This window comes from Protopterus annectens, chromosome 7.part1, assembly GCF_019279795.1.
Source record: "Protopterus annectens isolate FY-2018-M chromosome 7.part1, PAN1.0, whole genome shotgun sequence".
Classification (NCBI taxonomy): Eukaryota; Metazoa; Chordata; order Ceratodontiformes; family Protopteridae; genus Protopterus; species Protopterus annectens.
This window is the reverse complement of record NC_056740.1, coordinates 326,105,718-326,121,430: the sequence shown is the minus strand read 5'-3', so window position 1 is coordinate 326,121,430 and position 15,713 is coordinate 326,105,718. Positions and strand designations below refer to the sequence as shown.

The 15,713-nt window shown below is 39.5% G+C and overlaps 1 protein-coding gene across 1 annotated transcript in view; it reads right to left on the bottom strand.

Moving 5' to 3' along the window:
- QARS1 (glutaminyl-tRNA synthetase 1) overlaps positions 1-15,713 on the bottom strand; it is a 1,547,311-nt gene that overhangs the window by 570,965 nt on the left and 960,633 nt on the right. The window contains exon 11 of the mRNA XM_044078737.1: positions 2,675-2,774. Within this exon, the coding sequence (XP_043934672.1) occupies positions 2,675-2,774 (100 nt within the window). The remainder of the gene's footprint in view (positions 1-2,674; positions 2,775-15,713) is intronic.

Below are 15,713 nucleotides of genomic sequence, written 5' to 3'. Positions count from 1 at the left end.
CATTTTCACATGCATTTTTAAAGCTTCACCAAATCTATTTTTTTTGCCAGCTACCAATGACTTCAGGTCCTTGGCTTTCTGTACTGCCCCTTCTCTCCATGCACTGAGAGGCATCCCTGGCATCTTCATTTACTGGGTGACTCTTGTCCCTACATATGATAAAACTTCTCTGCCATCAAGATATGAATGCCACAGCAGTCAGGGAATAACAGTAAAGAAGCCAGGGTCACCACACTGCAGCCAGCAAGGGTTTTCCATTATGTCCAACTCCCCATGTGCAGGTTAGTGTCACCTACGCAAATGTGCAATGGTGCAGTAAATGACATGACCCATCCTGTGTGGTGGTGTGTCCCTCTTTGCCTGCTCATCTATCACAGTGATGACTTCTCTTTGTGGTCCTAATATCACCACCAGGGCTTGTAAAACAGCCACCCCCAATACCCTTCTTTCCTAGAAGATATGAGCAGGCAATGCCTCACCATTCTTCCTCCACCAAGCCAGCTCCATCAGACAAATATGCAGCTAATCAAGTTCGTGTTGTCTGGATTGTAGTCCAGGCGTTATCACTCTATGCCAACAGAGCTGCCTAACAAAAAATAACTTACAGGGTTTTCTCAGGCTATCAACTTGTAAGTCATTCAACACGTGACAGACCCTCTCTCACTAGTTTCTTTAGTGGACAAATTTGTCAGTTTACTGAAGTTTTGTTCATTCATGTGTAACTGACAGCAGTTACTTGAAAGAACTTGTAAGGCACATGCAAGCTGCACGTGGTATTCCCTACTACATGCAAAAAGAATCTGTCGCACCCAATCCTGAATTCTGTACATACAGAAATGTACTGTACTTGTCTATGCAAAACGATCTTCTTTATATGATTCAAACAAATCTTACCATTATTTAATGCAGACCATTCCTGATGGATCTGTGCAAAGCATGCGTAACCCTAAATTCGGAAATTTATCATGCTCTTAAGATTTTTTTTCCCTTCAGGCAGAAATGTCTCCCTGCATTATGTAATTCTGGTTATATTGCTAAACTGTTATTACTGCACACTGATGCTTCACCTAAACCAGAACATGAAAGTGGCTAGTTAGCACTTTTTATACATGCTAAGCAGCTATTTCAGCTTGCTACTAATACAAAATCTTTTCTGTTAAGACATGGAAGTGGAGTTCTGATCTTACTGTGTATGAACACATCCATAAAGCAAACAATACTGTTAATTCTTTTATAATGAATCTACAGTACCAAACACTATGGTCATTTGCAAATTGATGGCATGCAAACTCACATTCAGTTATTACAAAAGTGACCTGTGTTATATTCATATCCCTTTAGTAGTTTTCTTCTTTGCCAGATGCTTTCAACCAGAAGCTGCTGTACTTTAAGCACCAGCACAAGGCCTGGCAAGCCAGCCCATAAATCTCTACTGCCAATCGTTAGCGGGCCGGAGTTCCGCTGTGGCGACCCCTAACCGGGAATAGCCGAAAGACACAAACACATCTGTAACCATGTCATTATTAAAGCCCATACCCACCTTCTCCACCCACTTGCAAGGTGTCAAAAGTTGATGTGTTTGCTTTGTCACGACTATAAGATGTCACTTTACAGAGCTATATAGTCAAATGAAAGCTGCCTGAATTTTTTGCTGTGCTTAATTTATCTAAAAGCAGCATTTCAATGGCCACAAGTACAACTGCTCACCGGCTTCTCTATTTAGTACTGCAATATAACCCATCCTTCCTCTTCATGTAAAGATTTCTTCATTTGTAACACATTACTGACTTCAGCAAGACAGTCTCAGGATGTAAAATTATGAGTGGTGGCTGATACTAAAACACAGAACCTCTACTGTCTATAGCTAGGTCACATGGGCTGAGACAAATTCCCTTCTGAAGCAATCTACAATTAGGATATGAAAAATGATAGGACCTTCATGACTTATTACAGAGAAACAAGTAGGAATGAAAAGAAGAAAACAGTGGAGGCTTTCTGAGCACTAAGCAACAGTTAGGTGATATTAAAGGGAAAACAAGTAATTCTGAGATCAGTTTGACAACATTGCAGAGTGGAGTTTTTCTTAGAAGACTGCAGATCCACAGGATGACTGATGTGAGAAAATGCTTGGGAGTGACATCTGCAAGATTAGACAGTTCTAACTTGTCTTGCTGACTCAGAAAACCTGAAAAACATTTTAAAATTCTTTACAGGCAGAAACATTACAAATGCCTAATGCAGTAAGAATAACAAAAAAAGCAGCTACTCCTGAAACAATAACATCATTGCCTTGTACTGTCAAGTAATTCGTTTGAAAATATGCCATATGTGGACATTAATGGAAGATGTTTAGTTCATCAGGTTTGTCGCCGTTGCAGCTAGCTCTGTGTAGCCAAAACTTCCTTTCCCCTCTTTTCTCAACCAATTCCACACTCCTCCTAAAGTTGAAGATGCAGCTTACCACCCTGCATAGTAATGGATTCTGGAGCCCAACCACCTCCACAAAAAGTAACGCATCTCAATGTCTTCCATAAATCTTAATACTCTGATACCCATGCCTTGGCCTCTTTCTCTTCCTTCCTGTATCAAACTGTCCCTTTAGGGCATTTTCTACTGCAAATTGTTTTACAAGAATATTTATATATATAAAGCATAAAAACGAAGACTTCATTACCCAGCCATTCCACCATCTCTCGGATTGCTGTAAAATATTTCTCCTCCTCTTTCTCTGGGTTGGTGTCATCATACCGCAAGAAGCAAATGCCACCATTGGCCTAAAAAACAAAACAAAAAAAACATATATGCAACAAAACATGGAAAGTGTAGACCACAAACTACATACAAAGATGAATCATGTCCATCTCCACAATTCACAACAGCAGAGGAAAACTATAAAATTAACAGTCATTGAAACGTGCTAAATTTAGAACCAATATGCACTTTTTTGATGGAAAACATTTAGATAGATATGCAAAGCATTCTTATGTGCAATATCAACCAGAGTTCTTGAGGTCATCTCTATGAGCAGATACAACTTCCAGAACATCTAAAACAATTGTGCAGATTTTCTAGCATTCCTATCCCTCATGGATAGAGGAAATACACATCCCACAATACAGTGTTATTTAACCACTGACAAAGGCAAAGATAATCGTCGAATTTCTTACCTGACAGATAATTATGAACAATATTTCATAATCAAGACCTAAGGAAGGTTAGCTTACTAGGAAAAATATAAAATGATATCCAACATTGTCATCCCTTTTGGTAAAACTCTGTACCCATGAACTATCACATAGTCCACTTAACACCGAAAGTGTGATAAGAGACCTTGGGACACAGGTGGACAGTAGTCTCTCCTTTGATAATCACACCCGCACAGTAGTCAGGAAATCCTTCTACGTGGCTCACCTCATCACAAAAGGTTTCTCATCCAGGAAAAAAGAGGTCATTGTTCCCCTCTACTCATCACTCATTAGACCCATTATAGAGTACAATGCCCCTTTTGGTATGTACCTCACAAGACATCTACAACAACTGGAAAGGCCACAGAAATACCTCACAAAGAGGATTACCGGCATCAAACAGATGCCCTACGCAGACCGTCTCAAAAAACTGCAGCTTTACTCTGTCACATATCGCCTACTCAGAGGCGATCTCTGCCTAACATACAAAGCTATGTCAAACCCAGAGCTGTTGGACATGCTCCACATAAAGAAATCCCAATCCCTCCGAGCTACACGCTCTAGGGACCTAAACCTTGTCACCACAATAAACCGAACATGCTGGAGGGATAGATTCCTGTCTCAGATACTTCCCATACTCTGGAACAAACTACCTATCTATATCAAACAAAGCTCCTCATTAGCACTCTTCAAGAAAAATCTTGATGATTGGATGGGAGATAGGAAATTCACCCCGGGGATCACTTCTGTGGCTCTGCTTGATAGGGGCACAGGAAAATAATTTTCTTGGGTGGCAAAAGCCAGGGTACCGTTTGGCTAGGCTTATATAGGCCCTAGGGCCAATAGCCTAGTACCTACCTATGAACCTGAAGTAATCCAAACAAATAGAATGACCATGACATTGGGGTGGATCATATTTGTTTAATGAAATATCAATGAAAATGCAGTACTAAGAGTAGGCACCTAAACATCTAGTCTAACGTCAAAGCTAGCTTAGTATACAAATACAGTTACAGCTTTATTTGCACCTAGTCTTTTTTGTTTTTTTAATACAAGCTCACTCCAGCAAGCAACTCTAGCACCCATATCAACCATCCAAGGGTCAAGCTAACGTCTTTATGAAAAGTGGCTACATGACAGGCAGATGACTGACAACAGAACACCTAATCACCCCCAAACTGGAAAATTACTTAAGCCATCTCCAACAGTAGCATCCTCCTCTATGAACATGGGTGTGTTCCTTACTCTTTCTCCACTGTCAGTTGCCCCTGCTGCTTATTGATTATCAGCTCCCTCCCAGCCAATGGGCCCCATTTGTTCCCCATTACCAGAGCACGGGTCAGCCAGGTGGTGCCATCATTTAGACAGCCATCAGGGTAGTTTGAGATTTTTTTCTTACTTTATGCCTTGTTAGAGAAAGGGGTTTTGGTATGGTAATGTGGAGGGCTGTGGTTAGGAGCAGCAGCAGGGTTACAGTTATCACACACAAGTACGGTGTGACAAAGCCACCCCCCATCCATCCTTACTAGTGTATTAGCCCTAACCCTACCAATCCTCCACATTACCTTACCAAAACCCCTTTCCCCTAACAGTAACACTATTCAAGGTATGTCTTGAAGGTACTGTTAGTGCTTTTTTTAAATCATGACTGATCACAAAAGTAAAGCATTTGTTTTCCTTCTGTGATCAGTGTATTTTTTTCTCTCTTTTGGTTTTATGGGTATTCAGTTTTTTTCTGTCACTGTTCCCCAGCCCCTAAATGTTAGGTTCACTCCTGCAGCTTTTCTACAATTGTGGACATAATCGCTTATTTATAAGGTCAGAAATTATACATTCAATGGCTTTACAATCAAAGCCAATAAGACTGATGGCCTGGAATTGCCAGAGTCACTGACCAGATCTACTTTATGTGGGGGTGTCACAACCATCACTTTTCGGCTTCAGAAACATATGTTTAATAGAGGTCACAGGAGGCCACACTTAGCACTAATGGTCAAGTTACCTATTATATTATCATAGCTCATGGATATGGTGGGCTTTTTTTAGCAAGGGGTGCTAGGACTTGTTCCATAGTAATCTGAAGGACGGTCACTCACCGAAGAGTTGGGGGTACAATAATAGTAGTGGATGACAAAGTTTGTACTAAACTTGTCAGCTAGGACATTAACAATTTCTTTGTGATTAGAATGTGCGGTATCATTTTAAATCAATTCTAAACAATGATGGGTATTATTTCTCATCTTTCTAACCTTAATAAGAAGGATTTAGAAATACTCTGGCATCAACGGCTATTTAAGTTCATAATCAGCTGTTTTTTGACTACTGCATACTACTTGCATCCTAATCATTGTACTGCATTTTGTTCCAAGTTGTGGCTGAATAGTACTTCCTTGGGTCAGTTTAATTACCCAGTCAACAGATCATATATGATGCATCCTGAATACATTCCCAAACACTTCCCTGAGTAATTCTAGTCACTGTTGGTATCCAAGGCAGTAGTAAAAAACAGAGCTGATTATGAACTTGCAATGGCCGCTGATACCAAAAGTATTTCTAAATTCTAATAAAGGGTAGAAAGATGAGAAACGATACCCACTTTTTTTATCTGAAGAAGTGTGTATGGGGGGGGGGTCAAGATGCCAGACTGCTAGCAGCACAGAACTTTAGCTCTGCTTATAATATACTATTCTGACAGGAAATTTAACTTAATTTTTGAAAAAAACTATTCAAAAGTATATGAGAAGATATACAAATATAGGCCTTTTATTATGTTTCAAAAATTAGTACTGAAATAGAAGATTTTATTAATATTTCCTATCAAGAAGTTTTCTACAAGTGATCCAAGTATGAGTAACTCGAATAATTCACATCAGGAGAGTGTGGTGAAAAGGAATTACAAGCTTTAATATCAAATATCCAAGAACTGTTTATAAAAATGGACAAACCAGAGAACAAAACTGATATTATAAAACAGGATTGTAGCAAGCAGTTGAACATTCTAAATGAGATGATTAAAAAACATTTTGAACAAATTTCTTCTATTGAAGAAACTGTAAATGACCTGGACGGCAAACTGACAGAGTGAAAGCCACAATTAATTTCTTTTGAAACAGAATACAAAACTAACAGAAAAACTGGAAGACCTTGAAAATAGGTCAAGGGGAAATAACATCAGAATTTATGGTGTACCAGAAAAGGAAGAAGGCAATAATATGATACAATTCCTTAACAACTGGTTGCCTACAGCATTAAATTTGCTAGAATCTCTTTCATTCGGAATAGAAAGGGCTCACCGGTCTTTAGTAAAACCAATATCAACTACAGTGTCTCCTAAGCCCAGATCAATCAGTGCAGATTTTTGTCTTCCCAGGATAAGGATTTGGTATTGAAGTCTGCATGGACTAACTCTCCTATTAAGATAAAGGAAAATATGATTCATTTCAACAATTCTTACAAGTCTGTCATCTCTAGAATGAAACAATGCATGCCCTTAATTAAATCTCTTAAAAAAGCTAACATTAAGGCTCAAATACATTTTTATCAGAGGGTGAAAAGATTTTCAGCTCATTACCAGAAGCCATGGATTTTATCCAAAAGAAAAAAATATTGACTGATACAGAAGAGATGGAATGGTCCTCACAAAGTCTGAAGAGACATGCAACAAAAATGGATGGACGGTCAAAGAAGGAGCAAATAAAAAACTAAAGGACAAAAAAAAATTGCTGCAAGATTCATTACTTCGTTTATTACTGGGAAACTTCAACAAGGTAAAGGTAAAGTGTGTTTTTTTATCCATCTCACTGTATGCTCATTATTAGAGGGTTACAATTAACATAACAATATACCCACTAGGGGTACAACATTATACAGTGATATAATTAATAAATATCTTAAAGAAAATATATTCATGTGTGTGAATGGTGGGATAACACTATAGTACATACTGAATATGCTTTTGGGATTGCTTTACATGGGGCTTTTGTATCAAAATTGTTTTTATTGTTATGAGGTGGAGTTTAAAGAAAATGATTTTTTTTTTGATGTTTTGAAAGAAATGCTTAGTTTATGGTTAGTATATATTTAATTATTTGATTAAATGCATATCTGTACATACAGTAATAGATAGTGTCTACAGGCTGAGTAAATAATATAACTTGTTTAATCTTAACTCATTCACTCCGGAGCAGCTCAGAAAAAGCTGCCTGCTTAATTCCACCATAGGAACAACAGTGCAGCCTGAGCTCATTTTCAGAAAATCCATTTGTAATACCATACAGAAAACAAATGTTCATAACTCTTTAACTATAAGAGCTAGACTAAAAATGTAAACGCGAAAGTTGTTCAGCAGACATTGACCTTTCCAACAGTGTAAATGTTGACAGTACATATCAAAATCATTATTAAATATTTGGCAAGGAATGTTGATATTGTGCATATTTTTTACCTTTTTTGAAAGGCAAAGCACAATATCTTGGTCAATGTACCATGCAGACCCATATAATTTTAATTTAATTTGTTAGTATGAATGTCAGCTTTAAAATGATACCTTAACCATTACCGTGTGATGCTCCTTTCTTGAGATATTCACAGAAATATGATTAATATATTTCTCATAATTGATAAATAAACAAAGCATAATATCTCATCACCTGTAACAGACAGAGCCTACACATCAGTGTAGAAGTTGTGCATTTGAATGTCAGCTTCAAAATGATGCATCATTTGTGTGATCACCATGCTCCATTGCAAATACATGGGCATAATAATGAGAAGTATTGTAAATGTATAATTTTCATAATCGTACAAGACTAAACAAACTGTGATATCTGTGCATGTGTACAGTGCACAGACACAGTTTTTTACCATGTTGTAAGGAGTAACATTGTCTTCAAAATGAGGTATTACTTGGCACACTGACATGCTCCCTTGCAAAGGTATTTACCAAAATATGAAAAAAATCATAATTTCCATAACCTAAGTCCGAAACAAACTTTGATATCTGCAAATGTGTCCAACATACAGGCACAATTCTTTTACCATGTTGGAACCAGCAATACTGTCTTCAAAATGAGGTATTACTTGGCAAATTTAGATGCTCCCTTGCAAAGTTATTTACCAAAATATGAAAAAAAATCATAATTTCCATAACCTAAGTCCGAAACAAACTTTGATATTTGCACGTGTACAACATACAGGCACAATTATTTTACCATGTTGGAACTATCAATACTGTCTTCAAAATGAGGTATTACTTGGCACACTGACATGCTCCCTTGCAAAGTTATTTACCAAAATAAGAAAAAATCATAATTTCCATAATCTAAGTCCTAACAAAACTGATATATGTACATGTGTACAGCATTCAGAAGCAGTTGTTTTACCATGTAGACACATATGATTGTAAATATACACATTCTTAGTGTAGCCAACATACTTCTGAATGGGTGCATGTAAAGAGAAAAAGCAAGGTAAGGACCGCCACTCCACTAATGAACCCAGGACAGGCATGGGACTTCAGTGGCAGGCAAGGCCATCTGATCTGTCTGATAGTTGTGCTGGCTACCCACTCAGACAGCTGATGCCACTGCAGTCTCACGACCTTCAGTGTCAGCAGTCTGCCTTACCTATGCCTTTTCTCTTTACATGTGTCCGTCCATTCAGCAATGAACCTAGGGGATCAAGTTCTGTATTACTAAGCCCTTCCTGTCATCTAACCTCTACACATACCTGATAAAAGCAGAATAAAAAAAGAACTACTGCAGGATGGTCACTGACATATTAGATTGTACGTGGTAGCACTCTCCTGAAACAGTTGTTCTTTCTCAGCATCTTCACCAGCTCCTTACCACAGTTATTTGGCAAACTCAGAAAAATATATTTTATACAGCTCATTTCATAATAGAGTTTTACTTACTATACTGGTCCTACTTGGTCAAGGGTGTTTTCCATTCTTCTCACAAGCTGCATGTTACCAATCCTGCATAGCTCTCCTCACGCCATTGTGGAGGTCAGTCAAGAACAATGCAATACCCTCCTCAGTTAGGTGAACACCATCCCTTCTGAACAGGTGACCATCTTCTGCAGTGATACTGTCATGGCAGATTGTAGATCCACCGACCCTGTGCATCAAGCCATGCATGAACCCATTCTGTAAACGTCTGGCCTTGTGAGCTGCCTGTTGACTGTTTTCCATTTTCCATATCTGTTGAGAATACCTCTTCTTACAATACAGTATACCTTCACAATGGAAGTGGGGAAGCTCAAGTTGTACTGGTTTTCAGTTTCGGAGGCATGGCTGGCAGCCCAGTGAATGTAGGAATGGCCACATACCCACACTCTCACTTGTCGTTCTCCTGGTCGTGAAGCCATGTCAGTGTCAGAAGGTGGACAAACCTGCACAGGAAAGAAAATGCAAACAGATTACTACTGATGTTTGACAGATGTATTGGAAGACTAAATATATATGTATATCATATACATTACCTGGTTAGCCCATCCAAATCTTTTATCCAAGCCACAGGGGCAGTATTCATTCCATTAGGTACATAAGTGGTGATGACGCTGCAGAGGTACATACCTATTACACATACACACGCACACAGGTTTTGCATTAGCATGTTCTAATACATGTTGGTGTGGAGTGCAGAGGCATTCATCATCATTCAGTAGAAATACTATATCATTATAATTCAGTCAAAATAGTATAACACTTGGATGTTATTGAGCCCTTCCTCCTACCACCTAACTTCCACCCATGACTGACTGGTACACAAATGAATTATTTCCTCTACCAACATCTTCATTACTACATGTTATACACATGTCTCTAAATGAAACATTCACCCAAATGACCCATTCAGGAAAATGATGAGATACGCACAATCACCAAAATTTTTTATATATATATATATATATATATATATATATATATATATATATATATATATAAATACATACATATATATATATATATACATGTGACCAATGTATATATGTGCAAATACATTCTGTACATACATATATATCCATATACACACACACACACACACACATATATATATATATATATATATATATATATATATATATATAGCAAGAAAAAAATCAGGGGGTTAGGAGGGTAGGCAGTTGAAGAATGAGGGAAGTTGCTTGCAATGACTCTAAGCAGAAAAAAAAAACACAACCTGGCTTGTGCATTCATCAAAGTGATAACGACCTCTACGTATGTGAATAACAGTGACAGCAGCTGAGACTTTTCCCAGAAAAGTGATCATGACTAACTGCTATGTTGTAACTGCACATATTGCTAATGTGATAATGACCTTCCTTTCATTACTGCAAAGGTATGTATGCTGAGACACAGGTGATAATTGCTGCACATAACCTGTTTTGTAGGCATTCATTATATTACATTGTGCAGCCGTTATGTAACACAGACTTAGTATCATCAGTAAGGAGAAGACCTGAGTCATTCAGTCAAATAGTATAAGACTTAGATATTACTGAGCCCTTCCTCCCACCTTGCATGCACAAGCACTTCCCTGATGTCTCCAAGCAATATCCTGATAATTATGTCCAGGTATACATTCACCCAAAATGAAACATTTCCACAAATAAGCCTTCAGTAACATTTCCTAGTATGTGCAACCACCAGCATGAAGACTTCACCGAAGCAACCCCTTCAGTAGAATGTTGAGGTATGCACAATGTCCAAAATTAAACGCTTCACCAAATGAAATGTCTGTAAGATTTGCTAGTATTAAACCACCAAAATTAAGCATTCACCCATCCGGGCCCTTAAATATAATGCACAGGCACCATAATAAAAGATCAACCTGAAACAACCATTCAGTAACATTTCCTGGTATGTACAAGCCCCAAAATAAAAAATTCAGAAACGAACACCGAATGTGCAGGTGGGAAATCGCATCACATTATCTGTTGAGTAAGCCATGCATCATTTTCCTTGTACAGGTGTAATATAAGACAGAGTCATTACCATCTGTTAGGACAAAGACCAGAGTAATTACGTCAAAGAAGTACAGCAGTTATATCTTACTGAGCACTCGATATACCATGGAACACAGTGAAGACAGTCAAACAGTGGAGAAGCTATGGGACAGCAGTGTTGTTGCAATGAACAGGATGCCCTTCCACAATTGATGAAAAGACAAGACAAACACTGGTCATGGAGGCTGCCAAGAGATCTACAACAGTCTTGTCTGCAATCTGTCTAGGTGTGCAGAAGCACCCCCTTGACCCCCCAATTATCCCATTTGCAGTATGTCAAAGTATGCACAAGCAGTCTGCTGACCACCAAATTAAACATTTTTACCAAGTAGCCCTTCTACAGTCTCTCCAGGTATGCACAAGCACTCCCCTGACCATCAAATTAAAAATTTCCCAGCAATCTTTTCTGCAGTCTGTCCATGTATGCACAAGAACTCTCCTGTCGACCAAATGAAACTTTTCTCCTAACAATCCCCTTTGCAGTCTGTCCAGCTATGCACAAGCACTCCTCTGATCACCAAATAAAACATTTCCTCCAATGATCCCATCTGCAGTCTGTCTAGGTATGCACAGACACGTCACTTCCCTGACCACCAAAAGAAACACTTCTGCCAGTGATCCAATCTGCAGTCTGCCCAGATAAGCACTGAAACTCCCAGACCACCAAATTAAACATTAATTTAATTAATCATTTCAAAGCAACCCCTTCTGCAGTCTGTCCAAGTATGCAAAAGCACTGACCTGACCACACAATAAAACACTTTCCCCAATGGCCCCATTCTGTATTCTATCCATTGTACACACAACCAGTTCCCTGACCACCAAATGAAACTTTCCCCTAAAGATCATATTTGTAGTATGTTCACGTATGCATAAGCACCATCATCCATCCTCAACCCTTTTTTCCCATTTTGGACATGGGATTCGGGTGTCACTTCAATAGTGACAATCTTTAGACAAGGTTTGCACCCCCTGACCACAAAATGAAACATTTATACCAGCAATCCTGTATGCAGTCTGTCCAGGTATGCACAAACACTCTCCTGAGCACAAAATAAGAGATCTCCCGCCTCTGCTGCTGTTTGCCCAGGTATGCACAAGCAGTTCCCTGACCACCAGCTGAAACATTTCCCCCAGCGATCCCTTCTACAGTCTGTCCAGGTATGCACAAGCACTCCACTGATGACCATTTGAAACATTTCCCCAGAGATTCCTTCTGCAGTCTGTCTGGGAATGCAAAAGCACTCCCCAGACCACCAAGTGAAGCATTTCCTGCAGCAATCCTGTCTGTAGTCTGTCCAGGTGAGCAAAAGTATTCCACTAACAAACCACTGAACATTTTCCACAAACAATCCCTTCTTCAGCTGATCCAAGTTTGTACAAGCACCTGATAAGTAACTGAACCAGAAGCACTCCCCTAACCATCAAATGTAACTATGTCTATATGAGTGTAGTTGTACTTATAGTAAATTCAATTCATTAAGCTTTTTATTACAAATGACTCTAAATATAACTACTTTATTAGTAGATGAAACTGCAGAAAATTCACAAATACAAGCTTTGTATCCCATAACTGACAGCAGAGCACAAAAGGGCAAATACACAGTTCGAAAACTGTCCATCATAAAACAGAAAACAGTCTTGAAAATTACAAAAGACAGTTGCCAGGATTTTTCATATTGTAGTTCATAGTACGCGTATCACTCTAATCCTTCAACCAATAACCTATAACAAATACTTGTTTTTCATTGATGTTCAGAAAGCAAGTGTCTATAACAGAAACCAAATTCAGTATTTGCTTCTTTCCTGAAATATTTAATTTAGTCCATTTCAGCCACTCAAAACACACACACACACACACACACACACACACACACACACACACACACACACACACACACACACACACACACACACACACACACACACACACACACATCAATATAAACTTTACATTCATCTACAAGCAAATACACCACATAGGCTGTAGAAGATAGAGAAGGAAAGATAAACTTCAGAACGACAGGGGGATGGCGGGAGGGTAACCTGGACTGCAACAGTGAATACACTCGAATATCTACATTTATGTGTACACAACTGTACTATGTTCTTTGTGTTTCACTGTTGCAGTCATTACATTTGGGTAGAATCCCAAAGCTATGGTTGGGAAGCTGGAGCTAAAGAGCATTAGGTGCAGCTATAAGGCTGTACAGCACTGCAGTGGCAAAGCCTGCCCTGCACCGAGTAAAGAGGCAAATGGTAATGCTTTGTAAAGGTGTGAACAGAACTCCAAGTAGCAGCCTCTAGAATGTCTTTGGTTGGTACACCTCTGAGAAAGGCTGCTGACGTAGCTGCAGCTCTGGTGGAATGAGACCTAATGCCCTTGGGCACAGGTTTACCATGGTGTAAGTAGCAGAAACGGATGCAGTGGCTTATCCACTTTGAAACTGTCTCCTTTGAAATAGCCTTACCTTCTGATCCTGCAGCATATAACACTAGTAATTGCTCAGTTTTTCTTAGAGCTTTAGTCCTGCTCAAGTAGAATCTTAGCTGTCTGTGTATGTCCAAGGAATGCAGAATTCTCTCCCCTTTGTTCTGCGGATTTGGATAAAACGTTGGTAGATGAATTGTTTGGTTAAGAGCCACATTGGAAACCACCTTAGGCATAAAAGTAGGATTTGTCCTCAGACACACACTGTCTGGGTAAAATATAATAAAAGGCTCTACAGCCATGACGGCCTGTAGCTCTGAAACTCTTCTTGCTAAAGTAATTGCTAGTAGCAGAGCTGTCTTCCATGATAAGAACTTTATATCAGCGGTAGCAGCTAGTTCAAATGGAGGCAGGGTGAGCTTTTCCAACACATAATTGAGGTCCCATGCAGGTAATGGTGATCTTCTAGGAGGCCTTAAGTTTTTGGTTCCTCTTCGATACTGCTTTATTAAAGGATGAGAAAAGATTGGTGGCTCTGTACTGTAATGAGCCAAAATGGCAGAGGCATGGATTTTGATTGATGAGAAAGATAGGCCTTTGTCAAGCACCTCAGTCAAGTATTGTAATATCTGAGCAATATGTGGTTCTGCTGTATCAGTTCCTTGTGTTTGATTCCAAGCACAGAATCTCTTTCATTTGTCAGCATAAGATTTTCTAGTACTACGCCTTCTGGCTTCCAAAATGACATCCATCACAGCTTTACTGAGATGTGTCGTTTGTATGATAACATGATTAGACATGCTGCCAGGTTCAGAGTCCGTAGTTGATTGTGCTGGATCTGATTGTTTTGCTGGGACAGAAGTTGTGGTCTTTGAGGCAAGTTCCAAGCTGGGTATTGAGACAAGTTCCTTAGGATTGGGCACCAGTATTGGCGGGGCCAGCCCAGGGCAATTAATATCATCTTTGGCTTCTCTTGTCTGACTTTTAGGAGGACCTTGAGTAGAAGAGGCAGAGGAGGAAAGGCGTAAACTGATAGATTTTTCCAACTGAAGGATAGGGCGTCCACTTTCCATGCTTGTCTGTGATGAGTCCTTGTGCAGAATCTTTTCAATTGATAATTTTGAGGAAAGGCAAATAGCTCTATGTCTGGGCTCCCCCATTTCTCGGTTATCATGCTGAAGACTTGTGGATTTAATTTCCACTCGTGAGGATCCATAAGGTTTCTGCTTAAATCGCCTGCCAGAGTGTTTTGTTTTCCTGGCAGGAATTGAGCTTGAAGATGTATTTGGTAGGTCAAAGCTGAGTGCCATGGCTAATCTGCAAAGGAGGTATGAGTGTGTGTCCCCCCCCTGCTTGTTTATATACCACATGACTGTGGTGTTGTCCGTCTTTATCAGTAGTTGTCCTAGATGAAGTAAGTCCTTGAAGGCTGTTAGGGCATTTTGAACAGCTAGCATCTCTTTCTGGTTGATATGTAGATGCATTTGTTTTGGTGCCCATATGCCCTGAATGCATCTTCCTGCCATGTGGGCCCCCCAGGCATAATCTGATGCGTCTGTTGTTAGGGTTTGGCTGGCAGGGGGTAGAGTGACGGGCTGTCCCATGTTTTGGTGACAGGCCTTTGTCCACCATAGAAACTCTTGTTGCAGGCAGGGAATGGGAGGAATCATTGTTTCCAGACTGTGTGAATGTTGACTCCATAAACTTTTTAGGTACCACTGAAGTTTCCTCACATGCAGTCTTGCATATGGAATTAGTAGGATGTTATGAAGCCCAGAGCCTGCAAAATTTACCTTGCAGAAGACTGTGCTTTAGTTGCCATCAGATTGAAGTAAGCAGTCAGTTGCCTTTGTTTGTCTGGCGTGAGGTAAGCCATCTGGGCAGTTGCATTCAAGCTTGCACCCAGGAATGTTATCTTTTGAGAGGGTACCAGTTGTGACTTCTTTTCGTTTATTGTGTACCCTAGGCATGTTAGAAGCCTTTTCACAAACGCCAGGTGTCAAAGAGGAGTGTCCCTGTTCTCTGCTTGAATGAGACAGTCGTCCAGGTAAGGATATATTTGTATACTTCATTTGTCTGCAAAATGC